General features: G+C 42.8%; 1 protein-coding gene and 1 long non-coding RNA gene across 4 annotated transcripts in view; one reads left to right on the plus strand and one right to left on the minus strand.

Moving 5' to 3' along the window:
• ENPP2 (ectonucleotide pyrophosphatase/phosphodiesterase 2) overlaps positions 1–19,298 on the plus strand; it is a 96,672-nt gene that overhangs the window by 28,613 nt on the left and 48,761 nt on the right. For all 3 annotated transcript variants that reach the window (XM_006130772.4, XM_006130770.4, XM_006130773.4), the window contains exons 3-8: positions 7,355–7,510; positions 10,404–10,529; positions 12,834–12,894; positions 16,767–16,864; positions 17,756–17,835; positions 18,829–18,948. In XM_006130772.4, coding sequence (XP_006130834.1) covers positions 7,355–7,510; positions 10,404–10,529; positions 12,834–12,894; positions 16,767–16,864; positions 17,756–17,835; positions 18,829–18,948 — 641 coding nt within the window. The remainder of the gene's footprint in view (positions 1–7,354; positions 7,511–10,403; positions 10,530–12,833; positions 12,895–16,766; positions 16,865–17,755; positions 17,836–18,828; positions 18,949–19,298) is intronic.
• Positions 609–19,298, minus strand: part of LOC142826954 (uncharacterized) — a 32,332-nt gene continuing 13,642 nt past the window's right edge. Inside the window, exon 3 of the long non-coding RNA XR_012901245.1 lies at positions 609–1,314. This is a non-coding gene — a long non-coding RNA (uncharacterized LOC142826954). The remainder of the gene's footprint in view (positions 1,315–19,298) is intronic.

A 19,298-nucleotide genomic window follows, 5' to 3' on the forward strand; every position in this document is an offset into this window, starting at 1 on the left:
CATGTAGCGTTGGCATACCCCAGGGGGCTGTCTGCTGGCAACACGATGCTGTCCCAGTCTGTTCAGTCTCTTCTTGCACACAACCTAACTGGGTCTCTAATCATTTTCACTGCCTGAATTGCAAATCTGTCCATATCTGCTACATCTTTTTGGAGATAGGGTGACCAAAAGTGAACATAGCCAGCATTGCAAGCGAGGGCAAACTCTTAACTTATAGAATGGCATAAAATTAAGTGTCTCATTTAATCGTAATTAATACAAGTAATTAATGCAAAACAAATTAGATTTTAAAAAGAAGCAGTAGGTAGTGCCTGAGATACGGTGCTGAGAGCCATGCAAATGTAAGTAAGTGGCCCCCACACACCAAGCTGAGACCCTGCACCAGTAGCCCCCTTATTCATTGCCCTGCTGAGACCCTGCACCCCCACCCGATCACTCACCCCCTCCGCTGAGATCCCAGCACCTCCAGCCCCCTTTCACACCACCCTACCGAGACCCTGCACGCCACCCTGCTCACTCAACCCTTCTGCCGAGACCTTGCACCTCCACTCTGCTCACTCATACCCCCCCCCCCCAAGCTGACACCCTGCACCTCTAGCTCCCTTCCCCTGGCCAGACACCTACCCCCAGAGAGAGGGGGGTTGGACAGCATAGCGAGCAGGGCGTGCAGCCCCCTACTAAAGAATAAAAGGCAATATGCCTCAAATAGGATTTCTTTCTTAGTCTGTGGTATACCACTTCACCAAAGTGTTCCTTAAACAACAACAGTAGTTTGAGTGTAAATGGCAAAGACTGAAGTTAAAAAAAATAATAATTAAGCAACTCTGGTACTAAAAGGGGAAAACCTGAAGTTCAAAGACTGCCACAATCCTCTATCTCAAGCAGGATCCAGATTTGATGGTTTGGAAGCTCCTGCCAACCTAGGAATTTTCAACAGAATTTCCTACCTTCATGGTCCGTGCAGGCACATTTGACAACTCAAACCTGCTACTTAGCTGTTTGCAATTTCTTTAAAGCTGACAGTGTGTATTCAAACAATTTTGCACACACCAGTATTCTGACCACAGCTGGATGCGTGACCTGCAAGTTGTGGCTCAGCCTCCAAGGCGAGGTCATCTGAAGCAAAGAACTGAACAGTCTTGATATCCAGTGGCTACAGGAGTTAAAAATGAATCCTCTTGGTGATGTGATGTGTCTTACGGTACCTCAGCCACGGGTATAACCAGTATGTTTAGTCAGATGTTATATCAAGCTATGGTACATTATGTTCTACAGTTTGTCACGTGCATCGTTGAGGCATATGCGATAGTTGTCCTGAAAAATAAGAAAAGATAGATAGCTCAGTGATCTATTTAGAAGATAACACAAAGCTAACGTTAAGCCATTGAGAGACTACTTTAAACACTGCTGAGACAGTTGCTTAGAGAATCATAGAAAATGTTTTATTGAAGTTAATGTTTCAAATAAAGTTTACAAGGTAAAAAGAAAGGCACTTTTGTACATCTGGGGTCAAGCTTGGGCTATGAGGAAATAAAAATAGTAGTTTATACAGTTAATGAGACACATAGTAGATGTAACTAGCATTGTCCCAGATCAAGGTGGTTGAGTTTTTCAAGTGTCCATGTTCTTGGGGATGCCACTCATGAAGGGGACAGAGTGCCAATATGTGGCGATAAAGTGCATAGGCGCATGGGTGGAGTGAGTCCCTTGGTCTGTGGGTGGCTTGTGGGTCTTCTCCGGAAAGATAAACTTTCAGGGAAGGAAGCAGGCGATTTCTCTGTCTCTCATCCGCCATCTGTCACTCATCCTGGTAGTGCCAGTAGCCTGTGACTTGCTACTTGTAAATGTTTCTGGGACCACTGGATAGCATTGGACAGTATCAGCTGCCTTATAAGCCAGGCAAAGTGCTGACCAACGCTGGATGCTCTCAGTACTGGCTTGTTGTAGGGATCCCAAGTGCCCAGGACTCCCCCAAGCATGGTGTGGATCTGAACTTCATAGCACCAAGGAAGCAGGGTGCCTGCCAGGAGGGTATATTTTTTCAGTCATCCAAATTTGGGCCTCATGGAAGACAGAGGTCCGATTCTCAAAGGGCACAGTGACGTCCACCATGATGACCACCTTCTGCTCCTTATTGGTCATGATGATGTCAGGTTGTCCATTCTGGGGATGACGGCAATGCTCCCAAGGGTCAGCAGGATGGCTTTGATCAACCAGTCCTGGGTGGCATTGTGGCATCTCTGCCAGGTGGGTCTGACAGCCACACAGAGTGTGGGACAGCGTTTTGTTGGTGAAGCTGCAATTCCTGCGCTGCTTGTCTTGATCCCCGTGGCTTTGTTGAGGGGCATGCAGTTGACCTGGCCTGGCGGGCGAACTGCCAGTTGGTGAAATGGGTGAAGTTGCTCAGCATTGTACTTGCTGGTCATCTCAAACACCTTGCCTTGGCCCATCCAAAGTACGTTTGGTGCGGCACTGTCTGTGGGGAAATACAGATAATGTCTGTGCTGGCTCTTTGAGGTAAGTAGAGCTATTTCATCGCTTGCTGCCAAATGGCACCATCTGCCTTCTTCAGGAGAACCTTGGGCCACGGCCAAGCCCCTGAGGATGAAGGAGACGCGGGGGATCAGGAATGTGTTCAGCACTTTGATCTTTTGCCAGAGAGTGGGAAGGGAGTCTTCAGCGCAGGTTCTGTCGCACAGGATTTCCATGATAATGTTCTCAGGAGTCTGTCAGATGTGAACTAGCATGAGCTTGCCCAAGTACTAGTAAAATTGACCATACTCAAGAGAGACCAGAGGCTCTTGATGGATCTGGAACCAGGTGGCCCAGACCAGGTCCCTGATATTGAAGTGGTGGGAGGCATACTTCCTTGTATTATAGTGGAGGCCCAATTGCTCACTGGCTCAGCTGGTGATGTGCATCTGCCGGAGGCTCTCCAAGTTGTTGGAGATCAGGACCAGTTCATCCATGTAGGCCGGGATGTTGATTCTCTCACCATGCAGCACAAAAGTGGCTGGGCCATGGGAGATGGAGGGAGCGGTTCCATGGTCAGGTTGAATGTGATGGAGCAGAGAGAGCAGCCCTGCTTCATGCCACAGCGGATGGGGATGGCATCTGTCTCTCCGTTTATGGAGTGGATGGTGGTGGTAGTTGTTCCAGAGCATCTGGAGGAAAGTTTCTGGAATCCAAAACTCTCCAAGGTTGTCAAAGATGTGATGGTGGGGAATGGACCTGAAGACATTGACCAGGTGGAGCCAGGCCACAGCTCACTGCCTCTGGAACTTCCAGCCCGCCTGGACGGCCATATGGAGGATGAAGTTGTGCTTATAGCACAAAAAGCGTACTCTCTATGCCACTATATCATTGATGGAAGACATTGAACAGAACTATCCCAAAATTGATCTCCATAGAACTCCACCGAACAGTCTGTACTACTATGCACACTCAAACTAAGTCCTGCAACTTCAGCTATGTGAATAACATAGCTGAAGTTGATGCACTTAGGTCTGCTTACTGTAGTGTCTTTGCAGCAGTAAGTTGACACTTGATGCTCTCCCATTGACTCTGCTTATATAACGCTGACAGGTGGAACCAAACCTAGGAGTTCTGGAGCTGCGTGCAGGAGTATCTACTGCTTGAGCTAAAAGCCAGATGGCTCTTCGCTAAAGGAAACTCATTCTTTCTTGCTTAAAGTGGTCTAAATGCCACTACATGGAACAATGAACCACACCCAGTAGGTATGGCGATTACACTTACTCTTCTTGTCTTGGTGCAATACCAGAGTTGATGGGAGAGTGTTAGGCAGTCGGTTATTGCATCTATACTAGACACTATAAAATGACCCCTGATGGATCAATCACTGCCTGTCACAACACTGATCCAGTGGGTAGTGAAGATAAGCCTTTCTATAGCATGTAGTAAGAGTCACCACATTTTCCTTTGTAAATACATAGCGGTGTGTGGTTTTCAACAGCATCATGGAGTACTCTTCCCACTATGCAAAGATCCCATTGAAAGTAAATTAGTTCCACTAGAATGAATAGGAAAATGGTAATATTATAAAACATTCTGAAATAACATCCTTGATTTTCATACTAGAAACTTTCCCTATCGGGGGCTCGGTCTTAAACATACAGCATGTAAGAGAACAAATCGAGAGGTTGAGTCCATCAGTTTCCATTAAGAATAATCAGACTGTTAGCAGTAGACCATTTCTGAAAATCTGTCACTGTGTCAAAGTTGCTCAAGTACCTAAATGAGTGTTGGTCTTTTCAGAAAATCAGGCCGTTAATATTCATCGAAATGAGTCTGTGTGTGTGAAATTTTACAGCAGCCCTCCCATAAAGTTGGAGTGTTTTCAGTAAGAGAGAGAGAGAGGCAATTCTGTGCAAAGTGGATATAAATTTGAATTTGGAAGTTGGTTCCCTTCTGAAGTGTAGCTGTCATGCTGGAATAAAGGATTAGTGCAGTTATGACACTTTTTAAATGGCCTTGCAACTTCAAAAGGTTTCAGAGTCCAGTCAGTATAGGAAACTTGGGCTGACATACACAATCTGCTTTACAACAGATGGATCTGATTGTTTTTCTTAAGCCCAGGGCAGCCACCACAACCCTTGTTGACGTCAGTGAGAGAAGTTGGTGCTTGGCACTTCTGCAGATTGGGCACACATGATGAAAATAGGATACCATGATTAACTGGGATTCACTTATTTTCTGCATATCAGTGCCTTCTGTGAAATTATAAGGCTTTAAGATATCGTTTGTGGCTTTGATTGGAACAATTCAGAAGCTCCCATGTTGTTTAAAACTGAAAAAATAGGGACTAATTCAAAATTTTCATTTTTTTCAGGACACCAGAAGTAATTAGTCACACTCCGTAAACTCTTGGTAAAACTACAGCTTTAAAAATTCATCTGGTTTTGTGCTAGGGATTATGGGAAGAAGAGAAAAATGTAAAACAGAATTTTATTTGGTTCTGGCCACTGCTGAGGAGTAACTGAAGGAAGAACTCATATATCTGTGCTGGCAACATGTGTACAAAGTTTTATCCCTATGGTATTTTAAATGACCAAGATACTGATTTAATGGGTTCATCAAAGGAATTCGAAGGGAGTTCCTACCTCAAGGGACCAACTGGATGCTTTTACTTAGAGTATTAAACATGTGTGCACATGTAACTGCTAGTGGGTGGATTTGAACCTGGGACCTTCATGTAGGAGCCTCTACAGCTTGTGCTATAAAGCCAGCTGGTTCCCAGCTTAGGTTGTAGAGTTCTGTTGTTCTTATCTCTCACTATAATTGGTCCAAGTGCCATTACATGGGACAGTGAACCACATTAGGTGTATGTGGTTACACACACACACACACACACACACACACACACACACGTTACTACACACACTTGACAATAGCAAGGAAAGTATATTAAGACATCTAATGTTACTTTTTGCTCCAGCTATGTGTGCATACTTTAAACTGCTATATCCCATGATCTTTCACTCTCTGCATTGTATTTACCAAGAAACTCATTTGAAACCTAATAATTTACCTTCCATCCTCCCTATAATATGCTCCCATAACTAAGTGTTGGGAATGATGAGTTCTTTGTGTTTGTAGGAAGATGAGTCTCCCCATCCCCCATCTGCCAAGGCATAAACTTTCAGCATAGATCGGCAGCAGAAAATGGCTCATATTCCAAAATATTTTCCAAAAGTACCTGTTAAATTAGATCTATGTAAGATTTATTTCCCTACTCATTTTATGTAACTATTTCAACAAGAAATAGTTTGTCTGCTGCTGAGAACTTCAGCCCCAAACCTGTTTCAAAACATTTCCAATTTATAAAATTCAACAAAAGATTCAAAAGGTACTGTGACATTTCATGCTGAAAAGACCTACTTAGGAAGAAAAACTTGAATATATGCCCCAGTTTTAGCAAATTTCATAAAACAGCCTTAACTACGGAGTCCCAAACAAACTCTCCATAATATGTTTTGGTGTGAGACGGGAGATGCTCTTAATGGGCTCAGGATGAATGGTTTACAGTTTCTGAATCAGTGATATGTTGATTAGGTCATTAAGACAGTGTCCTTTCTGGTTGAAATGGCAAGAAACTGTTTTTTCTTTGTGATCCTGTCTAATGTCTGTTTTGTGGGCATTGATTGCCCACAAAACAGACAATGCCCACAAAACAGACATTAGACAGGATCACAAAGAAAAAACAGTTTCTTGCCATTTCAACCAGAAAGGACACTGTCTCAATGACCTAATCACATGCATCCTACTTCAGAAGACATTCAAATCTGCACTTGAAAGGGAATCCTCTGAACTGGCATTCATGCTAAAATTTGACACTCTCTGCAGGGGGCTGAACAAAGACCCCAACTACCTTACCCATTACAAAGATAGCTTCCCCAATTATCACCTCTAATACCATTAACTCACAGACATCTCCCCTTCCCCACCTCTAATATCATTAACTCACAGGCATTTACCTTCCTTTCCCCCTCCCCCCGCATCCCTCCTCTGTTCTGAAATGTGATTTGTCCTTTTCATATGTGTTCATTTTTTTTAATTGTATCCTTTGGTATATATGGTTGTGACTATTTTCTTCCACTATTTGATCTGAGGAAGTGGGTCGGGCCCACGAAAGCTCATCATCTAATAAACCATCTTGTTAGTCTTTAAAGTGCTACATAGTCCTGTATTTTGTTTCAGCTACACCAGACTAACACGGCTACATTTCTATCACTATTGATATTGTTGACAGGTTTTTGATTCTATAGATTAGTGCTCTACAGAAGTTCACCAAAAAAGGATTTCCACACTTTATTGGGCACTAACAGAATTTGTTGAATTTCATATAGTTTCTTTTCTCTGCAGTGTTGATTTGGCACCTTATAGTACAGTAAACACAATCCTGCTGACTGTCAGGTAGACTAATTGCAGTTCCTTTCCATGCTAACTGCCCAGTTGAGCATGAAAATGTCATGCAGTTTCTAGCTGCAATGGTCTGCTTTTGGGAAATATTTGAAGTTCCCATAACTGGGCCTCTGAGACGTCAATGTATTTCTGCTAATGATTGCTTGATATGGACTCAAAGCCAGATGCAGTTCTTTGACAGGACATTAACACAGCGTGCTGCTTACTCCTCAGCCCCCAAAAGGAACCTTTTAAATTTGAGTTAATTAGGATTTTGCTTCTGCCAACACTCAGGGTGCTTCTTTTCTTTTCCCTTCATCCCCTGTAAATAAGGCAGCTGAAGTTTCATTAATCAGAGTAGCAGTAGTTTGAGCAATCACTCGCCAACCATTGATGGCCTGACGGATATTTCCCTGTTTCTTATTCCATGCAGTCCTGTCAGATTCCCCCTGGGTCAGTACTTCTGGGTCCTGCAAAAGCAGATGCTTTGAACTTCAAGAGGCTGAGCCCCCGGGCTGCCGTTGTGACAACTTGTGCAAGAGCTACAACAGTTGCTGTTTCGACTTTGATGAACTATGTTTAAAAACAGGTAAGATAACAACTGTACTCTCCCTGAATGTGTTCACCGTGTTTGTCTGGCTGTGGTGTAATGACAACTGTACTTGTCCCATCCACCAAAACGTTCCGCCTGTCTCATGCAAGATACTTGCAATTGCTTCCTCACAAGGACTGGTAAACAAATTAACGCGTCTTCCCCAATTACTAGCTTTCCTTTGCCTCTGCCTTGGTTTCAGTGAAGCATCCTGAACCTCTATTTACACTAGATTCCACCTAAAAAGTAGATTATTACTGCAGTGCCCCACTTAAAAACATGAACAGTCCCATGCACTGAGATACTAAAGTTTTCTCGTCTAATTAGAACAGGAAATAACTGGTAACGAGATGTTTCCTTGCTCCCAAATAATGGTGAATACTTATGGAATTAATGTTCATTCTCGTACATTTCATGCCTGTCCACCCAGGCTAATGCGGTGGTTAAATCCCGCTGAAGGCGCAAGGGCTTAACTGATGCACAAATGTTGTTCAGATCCTCTCAAAGGAGAGAATTGCAAGGGAAGGAGTGAACTGGTTGCTCTTAATTCAGATACCAATTTCCAGAAGTCATGGGGCACACAATCCATTGGTGGACCCATTGAAGTTCATTTAATTGGACACTAGGAGGTGGAAAACACAGCACTTTTTCTTTTTAAACTTATTACACAGGTGTGGAAATTTTTACAGAGGCTGGCTCTCTATTAACGCCTTTCTGGAATTACCCTTCCTCAAGGCAGAGCAGAAAGCTAGAGTTGTGTTTACCAGAATGCTGTGTATATATTTTAATTATTCATTGCACCAAAAAACAAGTAGCTGGACTGGCACAGTGGTTAGGTTGACATAGGTACCTTGTCTTTCTGCCTTTGAAATCCTTTTTGCTACTTTAGACTTTGGTGAAGAATCAAAGCCTCCAAAGAGAAGAGTAGTGGGCCAAATGGAATAAGGAATATCCCAAATTTTCAGCACACATTATTTCTAATCCTCCTCTCCAGTTTGTCATTTATATGAAAATGACATGTCCATACAGCTCTGAGCCAAGTCTGAACATTCCAACCTACCTAGATTTCAGTAAGTAACCATATAATTTCACCTGCGTGGTATCCAGGAAAGCGTGAGTTGGTGTGCTCTAGAAAAGTGAGCATAGTTCTGAGAGACAGAAAGTAGATGTAGACCTTGGACAAATCCTAGAGCTGCAAGTTGCTGAATGCTTTCAGCAGATTGAAATTTGCAAGATTTCTCAATGACATGGAGGATCAGGCACATCTCAGTCATTAAATATATCTATAGATAGCTACTTAACACCCTCTCTCTCAGAACTATTCTTTGGAGGCCTGTATATAAACATACTTCCCACCCAAAACCACTAGAATAACGAGAAGGAATGGAGAGAGATCTTCAGCTAGGGTTGCCAACTCTCCACGTTTGGCCTGGTATCTTCAGGAATTAAAGATTAACATTTATATGATATGCTATCTCCAGGAATACATCCAAACAAAATAGTGTTGCCAAAATAGTGTTGCCAGTCTTGAGCCTTGCTTTGGCCCCTTCATGCTGTGTAAAATGGCTGGTTTCTCCTACAGCACAGGCAATGTACGGACAGTCATAAACTTGCCTCCTGAGGACCTATTTGCAGGCCCTAGTACAGAAATCTGTTCAGCCCTAGGAAGGCCTTCACTACTATCAATTGTGTGAATGGCCTCTTCAGGATTGGAATGTGCAAAGCTCACTTAATTTGCAGGGTTCTAGATATAAAATTGGCATCCACATCTAGGGTTGCCAGGTGTCCGGTGTTGACCCGGACAGTCTGCTATTTTCGCCTCCTGTCCGGTAAAATTCAGAGAATACCGGACACCTGAGAAGTCTGGCATTTTCTGAGGTTTTCCCTGGCCAGGAGGTGAAAATGCTAGGCACCTGGCAACCCTACAAATACTCAGAGCTCAGCCTCTCCCCATTCCCCCAGGCCTCCCCCAGCTCCCAGCCCCCCGACCCTAGCCCCCATGCTTACCTGGTTCCCCAAGGCTGCTGGCACAAAATGGCTGCCGGCCAAAAGACCTAGGGGAAGCAATGCTCCGCCCCCCCCCCCCAAACAGAATTTTTTCCTGGTGTTTTTTTGGGGGTGTGTGTGGAGGTTTTCGGTATTTTTATTTCAACCATCTGGCAACCCTATCCACATCCCCCAAAATAAGCAGATGATATGCAGCTGCCAGCTTCCGGGCGGGGGAGCACTCACTCCCTGGTTCCTGGGCAGCTGCAGGAAGGGGCAGAGGAGCGCTCATCCCCCTGCCCCTTCCTGCAGCTGCACAGGAACCGGGCTGTGACCACTCCCCTGTCTGGAGGCTGGTGGGTCCTGCTCCCCCTGCCCCTTCCTGCTCCTGTAGAGGAACCTGTGCGATGAGCACTCCCCCGCCCAGAAGCTGGTGGCTGCACTGGAACCTGGGGCAGTGAGTGGCTAATCCCCCCCGCACCGTAAATAAACCCCCAGCAAATATACCCCCAGCACAGAAAAGTCTTGTATATCCCATGGGTTATATTCATATGCGGGGTATACAAGATTTTTTTTTTTTTTTTACTCCAATAGAAAAAAACGCGGGGTATATTTGGGTGCGGGGTATATTCACTAAATTACGGTATGTGCATACGCATCCCTGGATGCAGATACCCATGGATATAAAGTGGACATGCATGGATTTGTAGGGCTCTCTATACCCTCTTTTGTTAATCAACCTATCAATTTCAAAGCTCTTAAAAACACTGTGCAGATAACAGACTTCCAAAGCTGATTATAATGGTTGGGCTAACTCTACTGGGATGTCCATCTGTGGACCATTTTTTTAAAAGATCCTATTTTCCCATCTTTAATGTTTTCACTTACTGTGTGAAAATTGTAGCTCGAGGCTGGGAATGTACCAAAGATCGCTGTGGAGAGGCAAGGAATGAAGAGAATGCCTGTCATTGTTCTGAAGACTGCTTGACCAAAGGAGACTGTTGTACTAATTATCAAGTTGTATGCAAAGGTACACATTTCTGTCACTTTTTATCTATCCTGAAAGGATAGAGGTCAGCCCTGTAGGTAACATTAAGTATGTTTTATGAACAAGCTTCCATCCTGCTCCTCCTCCATACTATATACATTTCATTTACTGTTCTTTGGTTTGGGGGTGGGGCAGGCCTACTTTTTTGTTACCCAGGCTCAGAGGTGCTGTCAGCTCTGTGGAAGCAATGCATTTTGGATGTGGTGATGGTGGGAACACTTTGTGTCAGTTGGAAGTGATACTGACAGGCCAAGTAAAGAAGGAAAGTATTCTGCTTACTGAGATGGACTCTAAAACACCTTTGCAGTGTGTTGTAAAACAAAAATAGTTTAGATGCGCTCAATCATATTGCAGCGAATACACCAGTGACTACTGGTCTCAGTAAGGACCAACGTTTAGCTCTGCTGGGTTTTCCGTTTAAAACCAAACCCAAACCATCAGAGTCTCTATCCTGAAGAACTTACATTTTTGATATATGACAAGATAAAACAAGTAATGTAACTGGTTGAGATGCAGGAGGGCATCAATACAGGACTGTCCCTTTAAAAATGGGCATCTGGTCACCCTAAGTGATGCAACACATAAATGGTGGGAGGACAAGGGAAGGGTGATAGGAACATATAGTTACATTGAGTGGGTACGGGTCTAATTAAATGGTCTTTTTGTGTTCTCTTTACTTACAGCAAACAGATTTATCTTCAGTAATCATTATGGCAGTGGGTTATGAGCAATGTTCCTTCTAACTTTTTCCATCCACATGCAGTATAAATTTTACTATGTGCACTGAGCCATGTGCAGATGGGCATCACTAATAGAAACCCATGCTGTCTACTGTGGGCAGCTGTGGGCTCGCTGCAACCAGCTGGGTTGCACCTGGATCATTCCTGGGCGGCTGCCCAAGCACTCAGCGTACAGAGAATGCTGGCAGTGAGTGCATCAAAAAGGCTTCATGTCCCTAGTAATCTTGATCCTTTTGGAACAGGTCCTGCCTTGTATAGGTGCACCTCCTTTTTCTGAGCGGATCTTCTGCCCATCTGGCTTTGCTTCTATATGCGTCTGCATGGTTGAATAAGGCTTACCCAGAGAGCAGTCTCAGTGGATGGTGATCCTGCCCAACTACTCACTTTCAATTTTACTTTGGAATCTTCATTTTCTTTCCCACTTTCTTTCTGCTAAGCAGTTGCTTAAGTGTAGAAGGTGAGGAGAACCGGATACTCACTAGTGTAATCAAGTACAGGCTCTGCTTCCTCATATCCAGTTATGCAGTGGGGAAGGAAAATTAACTATGCATTCTTCTGCAAATTTTAGCAGATTGCATTTTTCCCAACTCTGAAGAAACCCTGGCAAATTAATTGTGGTTCGGTGCTAGATTAGTTCCCAGTTCCTGCCTTTTGAGGTTCCTTTCTTTAGAAATATAAGACAGAAGAAGTAGTTCCTTGTTTTAATGTACATAGTCCTCATTTAACCAATCAATAACAAAAGATCTCTGTGACCCTGGCATCATTGTGACATTTGCATAAGAACAGCATCTCCATATTATTGGTTACAAACTTACTTTTAATATTAAATGTGACACTAATTCTTCCTCTCAAACACTTCTCTTGCCTATGTCAAGATCTCATTCTTTTTGAGTTCCTCTGTCTCTCTTGCTCTTCCTTATCACAGCCAATTGGGATGGCTGCTAGTCAAAAGTATATTCTACTCATCTGTTTATTTTAATTGAGACGTACACTTCCTTTTAATATCACAATGTCGTAAAGCAAGCAACAGTGTCTAATCTGACTTTCTTTTGTCCTGTGAAAGTACAAAGGGTATCCTAGCTCTCTGAGCATGCAGTGGAAACAATAGCAAAAAAAGTAGAAATAATTGACTACCCTATTTAATACTATGTTCATACAGTGTCTAAAAGATGGTTAGTTCCATCTAGGCTATGGAACCAACTATTTGTTGTTATGCTTTCATACTAGCTGCTGCTTTTGTGCTCTATACTTTCAAAAGTTCAAACCATATGAAACCTGGCACATGGGATCAAGGGGAGATCCTTTTACTCATATTTTAAGTCCTGCTTTAAATGGGGCTAATTTGTACTACTAGATGTTCTAGTTGAATGTTGGCATGTAATCCACACATTGCCTAGGAGACCAATGGCAAGAAAAACATGTTGCTCACGAAGTATGACAGTGTGATCTGCTGTGTGTTGTGTGAGCGGGTTTTTTGGCAGTCTGGTACAATTTGTAGCTGTAATGACAGTTGTCCTAGAAAATGATGATGTTCCTTTGCATGTAGGAGAGACTCACTGGGCGGATGATGACTGTGAAGAGATAAAATCTCCTGAATGCCCAGCTGGGTAAGTACATTTTATTTTGAAGTTGTGCAGAAGACCTTTGTTAGAAGAGCTGACTAAATCATAGCCATTGGCCACAGACTGATAAACTTGCCCACTTCACTTAACCTGTGCATGCACCTGAACCAATGCCCAGGTAATTTAGTGGAAGTCTTTCCTTTGACTTGAATAAGCATTGGATCAGACCTGATGTGAGCAGCCTTCAGGCCACTTTCACATTGCATCCAAAGGTCCCTGTCTTCTACAGTATTTAAAAGCAAATTAGATTCAGAGGCACTGGAATGCTTTTTGTAGTGGCTGTGCTGAAAGCAGTGCTGGATTTATGCATAAGCTAAGCAAGCTACAGTTTAGGGCAGGGGTTGACAACCTTTTCAAACCAAAGAGTCAAACTATATCAAAATTCAGGACAAGTGGTCACCAAAGAGCCATATAAGAATGCCCATTTGCATGACTGAAAATATACAACTTAGTATTATTGATAATTGACATTACAAGGTTTCATTTATGCTATTATTAGTTCTCTCAGACTTTATTTAGTGGTACTTCTGCTGCTGCATCTTTTCAAAGTTTATATTATAACTGGTCAAATTGAGCTTCCTGTACGCATTTAGGTTGTCTTCTGTCAATCTTATGGCAAGGGTTGGGGATGTGGGGGCATGAGGGGCTCAGGACAGGAGGTTCAGATCAATGTTGGGCTCAGGCTTGGTGTGCGGGGGTGTGTGTGTGTGTGTGAAAGAGTGTTATGACGCTGTGGCCAGATGGCCACATTTTTAAATAAAAGCTTCATTTTATTATGTCCAATACAAAAGGTTTCAAAATTCTTTATTTATGGTAGGAGTGGGGAACCTTTTTGAGTTGAGGGCCACTGATCTTCAGAATAATCAATTGGGGACCACTCAAGTAAGAAGCAAACCCTCCACAAACTCCCCAAATTAAACATCTCTCTCCCCTGGTACTCCAGTCCTAGAGTGGGGGAGGGGGGGAGAGGGGCAGGAAGGACTGAGGTTCAAGGCCTCAGGTCAGATATACTCTTCTGAGATTCCAGCGTTAGGATCTGGGATGGGGCCAAAAATAAGGGGTTAAGTGTGCAGGACAGGGCTGCCAATGAGTGGGATAGGCATAGGGATGGGGTGCAGGATCTGGGTGGAAGCTGTGGTGCAGGAGGGGGTGAGGATGCGAGGTTTGGATGGGAGGTAAGAGTGCAGGAGCACTCTTGGGGGGGGGGGGAGTAGGGTGTCTGGCTGGGGGAAGTGGGCAGGAGGGGGCTGAGGGTGCTGGGTCTTGGTGGAGGAGTGGGGGTGCTCAGTCTCTGCGGGGGTGAGGGAGAGGTATGGGGGTGCTGGATCTGGCCATGGAGAAGTAGGGGGTCACTTACTTGCTTTCGCGCCATGTGGCAGCACCATGTAACACAGCCTTCCACTGCTCCCAATCCAGTGAATAGGGAGCAGAGGGGGAGGCCTGCAGGAAGTGTGTCCTGTGAGGCCGGTCCCCAGTTGAGGGAAGGAAAACACCAGCACGCAGAGCCATGTTTGGCTTCACTTGTTCCCTGGCTTCACTTGTTCCCTGCACTCCAGGTCTGGTGGGGAGGCTCTGGGCTTTCTCCCCCCTCCCCACAGGAAGCTGCTGCTGGCATTCCAATCTTGTTGGGGGCCGCGAGACTGTAGTACTAGCGCTGGCTCCCTGCTGTGGGGGGAACAAATAGGGGGGTGGGGTGGAGCTGGGGCTCCAAAAGAGCCATATCTGGCTCCCTAGTGAGCCAGAGGTTGCGGACCCCTGGTGTAGGGTCTCAGAGTAGGAGGGGCCTCTAAATTCTAAATAATTACTTGTTTTTAGTGACATCCTTGCCTATGTACTGGTATACGTGCAAATATAAAACGTTATTTCTATTTTCATTGAAAGGGATGAGGAAGCCGAGACTGGGGCTGGCAGGTGTGACCCAGGGCACCGGGCCCTGTGTTAAACCAGCAGCACTGCTCTAGTTCCCACGTCTATGGTTAGATTCTGAAACTTAACTGATTTAGGCCATGATACAGCAAGATTTTTAAGCATGTGAATAAAGTTAAGCAGTTGTGTAATTTCACTGTACTCAAATGGGACTTTCTTTTTAAGGAGTGGTGGAAGGTACTTAAAAACGGGTGACGAGTGCACTTGTGGTCCCCTGCCTCATTGTTCTTTCACCCCTGGATTTTTCATATGTTGAAAATTAAGCATGTGCTTACATAATTTGAAGCAAAATGCAGGACAATGTTGCACTTTAAAGACTAACAAGATGGTTTATTAGATGATGAGCTTTCGTGGGCTGAGGAAGTGGGTCTGGCCCACGAAAGCTCATCATCTAATAAACCATCTTGTTAGTCTTTAAAGTGCTACATTGTCCTGCATTTTGCTTCAGCTACCCCAGACTAACACGGCTACATTTCTATCACTTACATAATTTGATGACTCGAGGCTTAAATCTAAGGCTATATCTACATTGGGAGGGTCTGGTGACAAAAGTGCTGTTGATACGTAAAAGTGAAAACTGGTCAAATTGATTTTGTTGCCTTTCGTTGGTGGATAGAGCAAAGCAAGGTAGGTAAGCATCCCGCAGTGTAGTGTTGTGGGAAAGTAGAGATGATCCCTATGCTTCTTGGGATTTTCTCAGAGTTTTCCTACAGAATTCTCAGCTGCTGGAAGTGGCATCATGAGTAGCTCTGTGAGCTCTCCTGTGCTGAGGAATGGCAAAGCAGCATAGCAGTCTTTCCAGCCTTCCCCTGCAGCATGAGTCTGCTTGCAGCTGTGTTTCTAGCAGGACAGAATGGTAGCATTCCAATTATTTGCTCTTTTTTGTTTGTTCCCCTAACAGAGCAGCTCTCTCAGCTGTCAGATGCTTCTAGGACCTTTGAAAGGGGAGGGGTGCATGCCTGCAGGGCAGCAAAGATCACAAAACACTGCACACAGCCATCTGGGCAGGCATTGTGGGATACTGGCGGAAGCCACGCTAGTTCTTTGTTGACAATAAAGGGAGTGGAAAAGGCAAAAGCCTCTTACAGGACTGGAAGTTTTTTTTTTAAATCAAAACTGGGTGTTTTTCCCGACAAAAGTCCCATTGTAGTACAAATGCTCTCATTGTTGCCAAAAAGCAGTTTTTGGTGACAAAACGAACGTGCCAATGTAGAGAAGGCCTAATTTAAATATTTAAATAAGGGTATTTTTTCATAGAAATACTGAGCATCCACAGCTCCTATTGACTTAAGTGGAAGCGGTGGGTGCTTAAGACTTTATATACCTAGGAATGAGTTGGTTTACTATGGATACCTAATACTGAGCTCCCACCTTTGAAGAAATTGCTTTTCTTGCCTCTGCATGTGGGTTGGGATACAAACCCAATCAGGATGAAGAAGTAACTCGAGTAGCTATTTGGTTCTTTGTTCTGTGAAAGAATAACAAAATGAGTACTCTTCTTCATTGTGTTAAAGGAGATATATCTCACATAGTTTGTGGACATTAAATGTCTTGTGCCTTGCTCTTTACAAAAACAGCATATTTGAGCTAGTGGTATGTGTTTTTTTATTATGATTTGTAATTGTGTGTATAAAAATGTATGTTTTTGATTGTATTCTTCTTAACCAACCTTTTGTGTGTCACTTACTTTCTTAGATTGTAAGCTCTTCTGGACAGGGACTCTGTCTTTGTATGGTCCAGCACAATAGGCCTATGATCCTGATTTGGGTTTCTGGGCATTACTGAAATATAAATATTACCTAAGTATATTGATCAACTAACACTCTAAAATTTAGGGGCTTTTGTTTGTAGTTTTAAACTCTCATTAGTCTAACTACAAGAACATATGAAACTCATAAACTTTTGATGTGTTAACATTGCCTTTGTTTCAGTTTTGTTCACCCTCCTTTGATCATCTTCTCTGTGGACGGTTTCCGTGCATCGTACATGAAGAAAGGGAGTAAGGTCATGCCCAACATTGAAAAACTAAGTAAGTAAATCTGTTTTATTAGAACGGGGCAATCTCTTGCTCTCATATTGTTTTCATTGTTTGTATAGCGCCATAAACCAACAAGGTGCTGTGCAGTAGAATTGCTGCCTCAAACACAGCTGGCTTTCTGGCCCCAAAGTCTAACAATCTATGGTCCTATTTTTATTCCTAATGAAGTCCAAATGGCAAAAGTCCCATCACTGTGCAGATATTAGGCCTAAAAGACACAGGCTGGAGCAGTGCAGAACAATAATGTAAGCATGGCAGGAGTCCATTGTTTTTGGGAAAGCCTCCCAGAACTGTGTAGTTTTCTGTTGTGTGTTCTTTTTTGTTTGTGTTTTTGTTGGGGGGGGCGGCTGTCTGTTTTTTTTTCCCCCCCCTAAACAATCCCAACTAGAATTTCAACATTTGTAGCAGCAACTGCATGTAAGCTAATGGGAATTCCTGTGAAAAATATGCCTGTGACTCTGGAATTATAGTAATAATAATATTCAGAAAGTGTGTCTTGTCACCTGAAATGAGCATGGATTTTTCTGGAGTTACTTTATTGCTAACAAACAAACTTGCAGTGAAAATTATCTGAAGGATTAATTAAAAGGGAAGCACTTTTTTTCTTTTAAATATACCTAGTTTTATATCTCTATATCCAAATGATTTCTCCATCTTTTTGTACTAGGGATAGTATTCTCTTATTTTAGGCCCTGTGTGTCTATTAATACATGTGCTTTAGCATTGTTGACCTCTGTGCTTAAGCAGTAGAGTTGTGTTTGTTTAAATCGGTTCAGAAACGTTTCTTGGTATTTGTTAATTCAGCAAAAGTTTTCCTATCTTTCTGCATTCAGTGTATGATGGTCCCACTTTTAACACTTGTATTTCTTATTGTATTTTCAGGGTCTTGTGGAACACATTCTCCTTATATGAGACCTGTATACCCTACAAAAACATTTCCTAACTTGTACACCTTGGCTACAGTAAGTCTTTGAAGGAGATTTCTTGAATATAATTAAAGGGACTTGTACATCACTGCAAACTTGGAAATTGTGAGGGAAGAAGTTTTTAGTAAAAAACTAGTTAAAGCTCTCAATTACTTTTTGTATTAGTTTTTTTTTCAAATGGAGGGTAGAAAGCATCAAAGTCCTTTGAGACTTGTTGATAAAGTAGGCATCATAAATGCAAAGCATTATTACAGCCTGCTGCTTTTTTCTTCTTGCCTGCTCCTGTAATGAAGTGATTCATACTCTTGTTTTGTCACTACAAGCACAAAAACAGACCCTCAGTTGATATATATAAAAAAATGTTTTTCTCCCCCTTTTCCCCCCATCCCAATTGAAATGAAGTCTGTGGAACCATGCAGTTTTATACCCGTTTATTATCTGGCCCACGTATTAACCCTTGACATGAGTGCATGGGTCATGAACCAGGAACTCATGTTTGCTAACAACAATTTTGGCATGAATTCCCACCGTGGCTTTGGATGCAAGTCAGTTAGCTGACCTACCTCAGTTCCTTCTTTTTTATGCTAGGAATAATACTTGCTCATCTCTCAGATAAAACAAGGTATAATTATATTATTATTGCCACCAAAGGCTTGCTTGTTGTCATCAGAATATTTTATGAAGATGAACTGAAAGTACTACGTTAAAATAATTTTATATTGCTTATTTTGATACTTAAATGGCAAAAATGCATTTTATCTAGTGTGAAGAAACTTTGAAGTAGCTAAATGCTAAATTATTTATGCTTTAGGCAAGATCTAGATGTGTAACTTACTTCATGCTGCTTTAACAAATATCAAGTACTAAATATTATGTTTTATCTTAAAACTGACATCTTGAGTTTGGGTGCAGTTATAGGCATACCCTGTTTAAGAATGGAAAAGACATTAGTGGTATTTGTGGATAACTGTGCTGAACTGCTTTTTATGTACACCAAAGGTTCACTAATTAATCTACTTCTGCACAAAGGGACTCTATCCTGAATCACATGGAATTGTTGGCAACTCCATGTATGACCCTGTGTTTGATGCCAGCTTCAGCCTTCGAGGGCGAGAGAAATTCAATCACAGATGGTGGGGAGGTCAACCAGTAAGTTTCAGACTTTCTTTTCTCCTGTGCTTTGAAATACAGCCAATAATAGTAGCAAAAAAAATACATCTGTGAACAATTTAAACCTAATCTCCTGACATCTGGCTCAGCTTCTGTCACTTGAATGTAACATTTGAGTTGGCTTTTCAGAATAGTAAAATAATCGATAATGCAACATAGTTCTTTGTGATAAGTATGGACTAGATATAAGTAGAAATCTTGTTTTTAGGCAGCAGTTAAACTCAATTCAATATACTTTCAGTGTGTGCCATGTGTCTCGGTATGGGTAATCCTGCCTCAGTGGAAGGGAGTAGAATAGGAGAACAGTGATACTCCGGTTGAGATTTATC

Source organism: Pelodiscus sinensis, chromosome 2 (genome assembly GCF_049634645.1).
Source record: "Pelodiscus sinensis isolate JC-2024 chromosome 2, ASM4963464v1, whole genome shotgun sequence".
Lineage (NCBI taxonomy): Eukaryota > Metazoa > Chordata > Testudines > Trionychidae > Pelodiscus > Pelodiscus sinensis.